The sequence below is a fragment of the Olea europaea genome, unplaced genomic scaffold (genome assembly GCF_002742605.1).
Source record: "Olea europaea var. sylvestris unplaced genomic scaffold, O_europaea_v1 scaffold1971, whole genome shotgun sequence".
Lineage (NCBI taxonomy): Eukaryota > Viridiplantae > Streptophyta > Magnoliopsida > Lamiales > Oleaceae > Olea > Olea europaea.
The window spans coordinates 1-9,301 of NW_019237564.1; the positions used below are offsets into that span (position 1 = coordinate 1).

General features: G+C 36.1%; 2 protein-coding genes across 2 annotated transcripts; both read left to right on the forward strand.

Moving 5' to 3' along the window:
- The first annotated feature begins 60 nt into the window (after positions 1–60).
- Positions 61–3,067, forward strand: LOC111379320 (metal transporter Nramp2-like). Its single transcript, XM_023002676.1, has 3 exons — positions 61–1,434; positions 1,631–2,283; positions 2,581–3,067. Exons 1-3 carry the CDS (start codon positions 1,302–1,304, stop codon positions 2,803–2,805), a joined length of 1,011 nt encoding a protein of 336 aa, XP_022858444.1. The 5' UTR covers positions 61–1,301; the 3' UTR covers positions 2,806–3,067.
- A 789-nt stretch (positions 3,068–3,856) lies between these two features.
- LOC111379322 (metal transporter Nramp2-like) lies at positions 3,857–7,886 on the forward strand. The gene is made up of 4 exons (XM_023002678.1): positions 3,857–4,589; positions 6,229–6,365; positions 6,453–7,105; positions 7,542–7,886. Exons 1-4 carry the CDS (start codon positions 4,045–4,047, stop codon positions 7,770–7,772), a joined length of 1,566 nt encoding a protein of 521 aa, XP_022858446.1. The 5' UTR covers positions 3,857–4,044; the 3' UTR covers positions 7,773–7,886.
- The last annotated feature ends 1,415 nt before the right edge of the window (positions 7,887–9,301 follow it).

A 9,301-nucleotide genomic window follows, 5' to 3' on the forward strand; every position in this document is an offset into this window, starting at 1 on the left:
GGGTTTTTTTTTTTTTTTTTTTTTTGGTGGAATTTGCTATATTTTTTTCACGTACTGCTAATTGTGTGAGAAAAAGACTCTGCTTTGCCCATGTATCTGTAAGTGGACTTTCTTCTGTGATTGCCCTCGGGGTTCTCATACGCAGAAACCACTTGTGTCTTATTTACTCATGTTCCAAGATAAGCCAGTCATCTTTGCACTGATAATGAGGTGCTATAGACTTGGTTTTCTTTTTCAATCAATCTTATTATTTATTTTCTTGAGTTAATCTTTTCTTTCTCAATAAATCTTATTTTTTATTTTCTAAAGTTAATCACGGTTGAAATGGAAATTGTTTTGACTCTAACATATATATCCACTTCTTAATCAAAAGTTGAAAATTGAAATAAAGCAATGAACAAGGGTCTAGACTTGCACAGACTCACATCTAAAAGGAACCTGACGAAACACCACCAGCCTATCTGCTCCTTTTTTAGACCAAGACAATCTTGTTATTGGTTTGAGATGAGCACTCGATTTGTGTTGGTTGAAGGGGCATGGTTAGGAAAGTCGTAGGCTGGGGCTATACATCAGAGATTTGGAGCTAGGTTTTGAGGAGGGTGGAGAAGGGTTACCTAAATTGTATTGATGATGAAAGGATGGGAGTCAGTGGTGATGGAAATTGGAAAGTGAGTGGCGGATGATGGTGAATTTGAAGGCTGAAGATGGGCTAGAGGGTGGCAGTGAAGCTAGGCCGGCCCTAAGACTTTGGGGGTTTTAGACCAATTTCAAATATGAGACCCTATATATATGTAAAAATACATGTAAAAGATATAAATTTGGGAGCCTTACCAAAATGGGGCCTTAGGCGATCGCCTACCCCGCACTATAGCCAGGGCCAGCACCGCGGTGAAGCGATGGAGGTACGGGTTGAAGGAAGGGGATTGTGTAGGTAGACATGTAGTTTGAGAGGGGAGGGAGTAAGAGAGGTAAAGGATGACATACAAAGTAAGCTACATCTTTGCAGCTTATTGTAATTGCACGATAAACTATCCTAGAATCCCTTGGGATTGTCTAATAACTATATTTCTGAAAGACATGCATACTTGCCTACTGATCAAATAAACAATTGAAAATACAACATAATGTGGGATTCATTATTAATATCCCCTTTTCCCATGAACCAAAGGAGCTTCATTATTATACGCACTGTGTTGTGCATTTGTGACACCATGTATGTGTAACTGTATGCATTTTAATTAATTAATAGGAGTTTCAATTTGGTTACTAAAGTTGGTTTTGTTAACTTGTTATACAGTTTTATGTTTTTACTTCTTGAAAACTATGGAGTGAGGAAGTTAGAAGCTGTTTTTGCAGTTCTTATTGCAACAATGGGACTTTCATTTGCTTGGATGTTTGCTGACACTAAACCCAGTGGGAAGGAGCTTCTGATAGGTTAGTGACTAAAGTATGCTGTGCACACTTGAAAAGAAAATGACTGGATATATTACCTATATGTAACCTTTTCCACTCCCCAACTGGAGGATAGATGGAAATAAATGAGGAACTGAAAGAAAAATTAAAACAAAAATAAATAAATAAAAATGCATCTGTATGGATTATCGATCATGTCTGTTTGTAATATTTACAGGTCTTTTGGTTCCAAAGATCAGCTCAAGAACAATTCGACAAGCTGTGGGAGTTGTGGGTTGTGTAATAATGCCTCATAACGTTTTTCTACATTCTGCTTTGGTGCAGTCAAGAAAGATTGACCCTGACAAGAAAGGTGAGGTCCAGGAGGCCATTAATTATTACGCAATTGAGTCTTCAGTTGCTCTTCTCGTCTCCTTCATGATCAATCTATTTGTCACAACTGTCTTTGCTAAAGGGTTCTATGGCAGTAAACAGGCAGATAGTATAGGCTTAGTAAATGCAGGACAGTATCTTCAAGAAAAGTATGGCGGTGGACTCTTTCCAATTCTCTACATATGGGGTATTGGATTATTGGCAGCCGGGCAGAGTAGTACTATTACTGGCACGTATGCTGGACAGTTTATAATGGGAGGATTTCTTAACCTTCGGTTAAAAAAATCGTTGAGGGCACTAATAACTCGAAGTTGTGCAATTTTACCAACCATAGTTGTGGCACTGGTTTTCAACAAATCAGAAGCATCTTTAGATTTATTGAATGAATGGCTCAATGTCCTACAGTCTATGCAGATACCTTTTGCACTGATCCCACTTCTCACCTTGGTGTCCAAGGAGCAGGTCATGGGAGTCTTCAAAATTGGGCCTGCATTTGAGGTGAGTCAACAATTCCACTGTTATTAAATTCTAGTGCAAATATGTAGATGATGTATTCTGTGCAAGAATTGAATTGTGTTCTGCACTTGAGATCATCTTTATCTGTTTTCTCTAAGAGTATTAGCTAATTGCATACCATTAAATTCCAGTTGCATCTTATTATGATTTGCTGGATATGACTTGTAGGGAATCTAGGAATTTTGACCGACAGAAGCAGATTGATATCTTTTATTTTTTAGGGCGTAAACAAGGATATAAATGCTATGTTCTCATACTTCTTTTTTATCTGTAATGCAGAGAACTGCTTGGACAGTAGCTGGCCTGGTGATAGTGATTAATGGATATCTTTTGCTCGACTTTTTTCTGTCCGAAGTTAATGGACTGCTTTTTGGTTTTCTTGTTTGTGCTGGAACAGCAGCATATGTAGCATTTATTGTATATCTTATTTCACATAGCCGTAGCAAACTTTCAAATTGTTTAAACCAATTAATCTCCAAGGGAAATTCTTATGCTGATCATTGAGCTGAAAATAGTTTGTCTTGAATGCCTTATATAGCAACCTCCAAATCATCATCAAATAACGGAAATGACATTGCACTGCCCTGTCTCTACAGAAACCATATATCTAACAGTGCATTCCTGGAGGGGAAATGTACATGCTAAAAGAGCAGATAAAAACTAGATGAACTTGCTTTTCTGTCATTATTGTGCAATATTTATTGCTGTCCAGATGTAACATCTTATTCATCAGTTTTGTGAAATGAAAGGTTTTTCATTTGATGAAGTCAGATATGAATTTGGGTAGTTGCTAGAAGGGACTTAAATCAAGCCAATAAGATTTGGTCTTTTAAGACCAGTTGTTGTCATGTACCTTCATTGTCTGTTTATTTGGTGTTTTCCTTGAAATCATTCCACTTTTGCAGTTAGAACGAAGTCATCAAATCAGCATTAGCATTGCATTTGGCTGTCCAAGTGCTGCTCTTTTCTTTTTCTTCATAGTTTAGATTTTCCCTGGGTAGTGTTTTTTAGTGTCAATGAAATTTCTTGGCAGCCTACTCCTCCCCTGAGAGGCTAATGCAAACTTAGCCATTGAAAAGCAACCAACAAAAGGCATAGAGAAGGAAGAACCCAATACACCCTCTTATTCTCTGTCTCTCTGCTTTTTCACTTTGGAATTTGGCATCTCAGCTGTTTGTTCTCATTCACATATTTTCGATACTCAGTCATTGTTCCTCAAAGAAAATCAGCATAGTGATGATGTTTTGAACATGCCATCACTTATGTTTACCAGGAACGGAAAAATACTGTCTTGTTACTTGCTAAATTTATAATTTGTTCAACGTCAATCATTTTGTGCAACAGATCCCTAACATGACAGTTGTCTTTTTATAATTTTTAGGTCGCACCTATTGTTTAACTCGTAATTTAATTAAAATTTGTAAATTAGGTATTGATTAAAAAATGCAAAAAAGTTCTAACGAGTGACCACCGATATTTTTAACACGTTGCGACTTTCTTATTTGTTTTACCAAGAATGGCGGAGTGATTAACGCTTACATTTTCTGTAAGTGGTGTTGTGATCTTTTACAGTAGCCATAAGTATCGTCCAATTTAATTCCCTTAGTGCTATATTACACGAGTGAAGATTTCTACAAATTATTATTTGTCTTAAATTCCATCAACAATTCCATTAACCCAGTTAAGAAATTCTTGAATTTTCAAGTATACATTGAGAAAATCAAATGCAAATGAAATGATACGATGAATTTGCCACCTCCACGTCCAACTCCACCACCAAAACTCAATAATGGTACGCCCCACCATGCAGATTCCAATCCTCTGCTGTTCGATCACGATGAATCCCAAGAAAATATTCTGGCGTTGGAAATGGAGCCAAATGACGAAGGGGCGGTTCCACCATTTTCATGGAAGAAGCTGTGGGAATTCCTCGGGCCGGGCTTTCTAATGAGCGTGGCATTTCTTGATCCGGGAAACCTGGAGGGTGATCTGCAGGCAGGGGCAATTGCGGGCTATTCTTTACTTTGGTTGCTAATGTGGGCTACGTTTATGGGGCTCGTTATTCAGCTCTTGTCTTTGAGGTTGGGGGTGGCCACGGGACGGCACTTGGCAGAGATATGCCGGGAGGAGTATCCGTACTGGGCTGGAATTTTGTTGTGGCTGATGGCGGAGTTAGCCTTGATTGGGGCTGATATTCAGGAAGTGATTGGCAGTGCCATTGCTATCAAGATTTTGAGCCATGGGGTATTGCCTCTTTGGGCAGGTGTACTTATCACTGCTTCTGATTGGTTAGTTCTGTTTAGTTTAACATATTTCATTACTTGCATTCCCCCTATGTGGAGAAAATCCATGCAGCGATGTGATGGACGAGTTCAAAATCAAAAGTGTGGAAGAGTTACATGTGGCAAGGGATACTGTTGATGTCATAATTTGTCAACATCAAGAATCATCAAATGCTGTTGCCTTGTGACTGTGATCTTGGGACACAATTGCAAAACATTGGTTTAAGGGCTACCCAGTTAGCTAGAATGTTAAAATAACCGATTATAATGAATAAATGTGTGTTGTGTGTACATAGAACCATACAATACATTTAAGTATTTGTTAACTAAGAGTTTTGAATAGAACTACGCTTGAATCTATGAGAACTGTCAGGAACTTTATTTATTAGCCAATTATCACATATATTCACTGATTGGTGTAAAATGTGATAGCATATTGAAATAAGACGAGACTATAATTTTTATCCTCACCAGTTATCCTTACTTAACTCACCACTTGTAATTTGGGGGCAGAATATTAAGAGCCTTCATTTGTAGGGTGTGTTTTGACAGCCCTAATGGACACAAGTCTATTCTTCATGGTCGTTGTGCAGTAAAAGTGAAATATCTTATTTACTTTCTGGTTCAGGGTGTTATGCTTTGAGCACCAATACAGAGCACCATTTGTGTTTGTGTATCTCATTTTGAACTGTGTCGCCTGTGGAATAAAATTGGTTTTCGAGTACTAATAGTTTGAAACATACTAATGGCGAACAATGGATTCTTTAACAGCCAATGGATTGCTGAATTACCATAATCATACAGAAGTTATCAAGTTCAAAAGATAACTTGATCTATAGGATGCACCAAGTCATCAGTTCATAGGTCAATGCACCAATTCATAAGTTTTAGTAAAAACTTACAGACAGCTCAACTTTATTGATGAAAGATCATGTTTGTTTCACTTGATTTTAATTATGCTTTAGCCACCAATACGAGTTTACAAACAAATTGAGATTCATGATATCTATTGGATTGTACGCTCATGATACTGAATATTAATATTACGATAATTCCTATATTAGTGAAGACCTGTATTATGATTAGAATGGCAACTATAAGAAAGCTCAATGTTTTAACATAGTTTCCTTATATGTGAACATAACAAGAATATGTCTTTTCTCCCCATAACAAATTTTGGCACATCCAGAATAGGCTTCTTTTGACAAAACTGTAGTCAAGGTAATCGTTTTCTGCCAGAGCATAGGGTATAATAATATAAATAATTTAAAGTTTCAGTTCTAGAAAGTTAGTTTTAAAAGGTTTTAGTAGTGCATCATTTTCTAGGATAAGTCACATCCTTCAGAATGCATTTAAAAAGTAATAAAGAATGAAGATTGTCTGTTTTTACCACACTCCCGTGTACATGAAATCAGGTTCATTCAATTGTTAGTGCTAAGAGGGATCCATTGGGAAGACAGGAGTATTATAGTCATAGCTGGATGCTTATGTTACATGTTACTCTTGTAGATCAACGAGCTTATGTTTTATCCTGTGGTCTCTAATTTTTTTTAGCTATAGTAATACTTTCCTTGACGCTTGACCGACAAGTTCAATAAAAATGTCTTCTCTCTGTTGAATGAATGGGTTTTTGTTTCATGAACAGCTTCATCTTCTTATTTCTTGAGAACTACGGAGTCAGAAAACTAGAAGCCTTTTTTGGAGTTCTTATTTCTACTATGGCACTATCGTTTACCTGGATGTTTTTCGACACAAAACCCAGTGGAAAAGAACTTATTATAGGTCAGTTCATTTTAATTGTCTGTCTTTGGTCAAATTCAGCTTGTCATTCATCATCAACGTAACGGAGATTTGGTCTTCTTTGTTCAGGACTTCTGATTCCCAAACTTAGCTCCAAGACAGTACAGAAGGCAGTTGGAGTTGTAGGCTGTGTCATAACTCCTCATAATGTCTTTCTATATTCTGCTCTAGTTCAATCAAGAAAGATCAATCCCCAAAATAAAGGGAGAGTTCAAGAAGCTCTCAATTACTACACAATTGAGTCCTCGATTGCTGTTCTTGTTTCATTCATTATCAATCTATGTGTCACAGCAGTATTTGCAAAGGGATTCTATGGGACTTCTCAAGCCAGTGGTATAGGCTTAGTAAATGCGGGCGATTATCTTAAACAGAGGTATGGTGGAGGATTATTTCCGATTCTTTATATATGGGGCATTGGTCTTCTAGCAGCTGGGCAAAGTAGTACCATGACTGGTACCTATGCAGGGCAGTTTATTATGGGTGGTTTCCTTAACCTTCAGTTGAAGAAATGGCTAAGATCAGTGATCACCAGAAGTTGTGCCATTGTGCCAACAATAGTTATAGCTATTATTTTCAATAGATCTGAAGACTCGCTTGATGTTCTGAATGAGTGGCTTAATGTGCTCCAGGGTATGCAAATTCCATTTGCAATTATCCCTCTGCTAACATTAGTGTCAAATGAGAAGATTATGGGAGGCTTTAAAATCGGAACTTCGTCAAAGGTAACTTATAACTTCCTTCTGTTACTTTGTTGTCTGGTTTCATTTGTCTATTCAGTGAACTATATCTAGTTCTTTCAGTTTATATTGTCTTTAAGATCGGGTTTTGAGTTGTTGGGTATTTAAATTTTGATCTGTAGGTTCATGCTTGCTTTTCACATCAAAATGCAATAGAGAACTGATTTAAAAAGAATTAGAAGCATGCTCTCACATGCATCAATAGGAGAGAATATTTTAATCTCTAACCAGACTATTTCAAGCGCTGAATTATGAGGATTTTATTAAATATGGGTAGTAACCAGACTTGAACACAAAATCTACTACTTCGTGTAACAGCTTAAACTTTTAGACGAATTGGTTTAATGTATTCGGTAGAGCCATAGTCAATTTCTTTAAACCGAAAGTAGTTATCAATGTACTTTATTTGTGTTTGTTGCAGAGAATAGTGTGGAGTATAGCAGCAATGGTGATCCTGATCAATGGATATGTCTTGCTTCACTTCTTCATTTCTCACGTCAATAGCCTGCTGTTTGGGATTGTGATCGTCCTTTCAGCGTCTGCATATGTGGCATTTCTCATGTATCTCATTTCACGCGCTGGTGGCTCTCTCCTCTCCTCTTCGTGGTTCAGTCGAATGCACTCTGATGGCTTTTCTTACCTTAGAACTTGAACTACGGACTCATAATTAGGCCTAACATTAGAGGCAGAGCCAAGAACATAATTTGGTGGGAGCGTTTGCTATTGGCTTCATGTGCGTAAATCTCACTAGGCATTACACATTTTAAAAGTGGNGCCAAGAACATAATTTGGTGGGAGCGTTTGCTATTGGCTTCATGTGCGTAAATCTCACTAGGCATTACACATTTTAAAAGTGGCCACAGTTTTATTTACTGACTACTGTTATACATGACAATGAGAAGCTCAATACTACTTAGATTGTTTATTTTCTTTTTCGATATTCATCCCAGTCGATTGCTTCTTGGGAAGCACACCCCCAACTCCCTTAAAGCCGTTATTGACAGATTTTCTGGAAATATCCAAAATAATCTTTTTTTCCGTAACCTTGGGACTATTTACAACTAGCCAATTAAGAAACAATCGTGCTACACGACCCGCGTGGTTGACCACGGGAATGACCGCACACACACACGCACATGGGGGGTCGGGATTTTTTATTTGCACAGGATTCACGCATTCCATGTGAGGGCTTGGTCATCAAGATTGTCATCAATGCAGGTCGAGCGGCATTATTCATAAAGAAATCTCAGATATACTAGCATTGCATCTTTGATGCGGTCATCGATTTTTCGAGAGTTAACAATTGTCACGAACAAACATATTAATGATACGTAAATTTCAATCTCGACCATTTATTTTAATTTAGACTAGCATTCAGTCATATAAAATTTTTTGAGTATTTGCTAAACTAGACGCTTAACTAGTTTACTCCAAGATTGAAGTTCTTTCGTGCTTGCAAGGTCGAACTTTAATTATAAAAAAAATCTTTGAGTCGCATTATACCCCTAAAAGAAGAATAATAAAAAAAATGATTTTTGGCAAAATCTTTGATGAGATATGAATAAATTAGAATTATCGATAGCAATATCATAAAAATGTGCATTCGTTAGCAATTTTCAATGATAGTGTCATGATGTTATCGACATTCACCTGTAGTCCTTTGATAGCAAATCGCGGATGAAATAAGTAATTATTCTTTCTTCACTTTTTAATTTTTTATATACTTAACTTAAATATCTTTCTACTTTTTATTTGTTATTTATAATATTACAATTACCATTTTATTGACGGCAAATTTTTTCTTCCTTTATATTTGTTTATACTTTATTGCTTTATATATTGGTGATATTTTTGTCAATAAAATAAAATTATTGAAAATATTATTTTTAAGATTACTAACTGGAAGTTTGTTATTAAACTTGAATTATTATTTAGCTACCTATATAACTTTAAATAAAAGGTAATGTTTTAATTATTTTCATCTTTATTATTTTATATAATACGGAATCCGTTTTTGTAATCAGACGACTTTTTCGTCAACAATAATTATTTTTTATCTTCATTACTCACTAGTGTAAAAAATTTCACTTGTAAAGTAAATTAATTATTATTATTATTATTATTATTATTATTATTATTATTATTATTATTATTATTATTATTATTTTGTAAATTATCATC

Excerpts from the sequence above, each read along its gene's own strand:
- LOC111379320 (XM_023002676.1), top strand. The coding sequence starts at position 1,302 with ATGTTTTTACTTCTTGAAAACTATGGAGTGAGGAAGTTAGAAGCTGTT. Across the intron at positions 1,435-1,630 it reads TGGGAAGGAGCTTCTGATAG|GTCTTTTGGTTCCAAAGATC; the intron begins GTTAGTGACTAA and ends TAATATTTACAG. Across the intron at positions 2,284-2,580 it reads AAATTGGGCCTGCATTTGAG|AGAACTGCTTGGACAGTAGC; the intron begins GTGAGTCAACAA and ends TCTGTAATGCAG.
- LOC111379322 (XM_023002678.1), top strand. The coding sequence starts at position 4,045 with ATGAATTTGCCACCTCCACGTCCAACTCCACCACCAAAACTCAATAAT. Across the intron at positions 4,590-6,228 it reads CTTATCACTGCTTCTGATTG|CTTCATCTTCTTATTTCTTG; the intron begins GTTAGTTCTGTT and ends TTTCATGAACAG. Across the intron at positions 6,366-6,452 it reads TGGAAAAGAACTTATTATAG|GACTTCTGATTCCCAAACTT; the intron begins GTCAGTTCATTT and ends TTCTTTGTTCAG.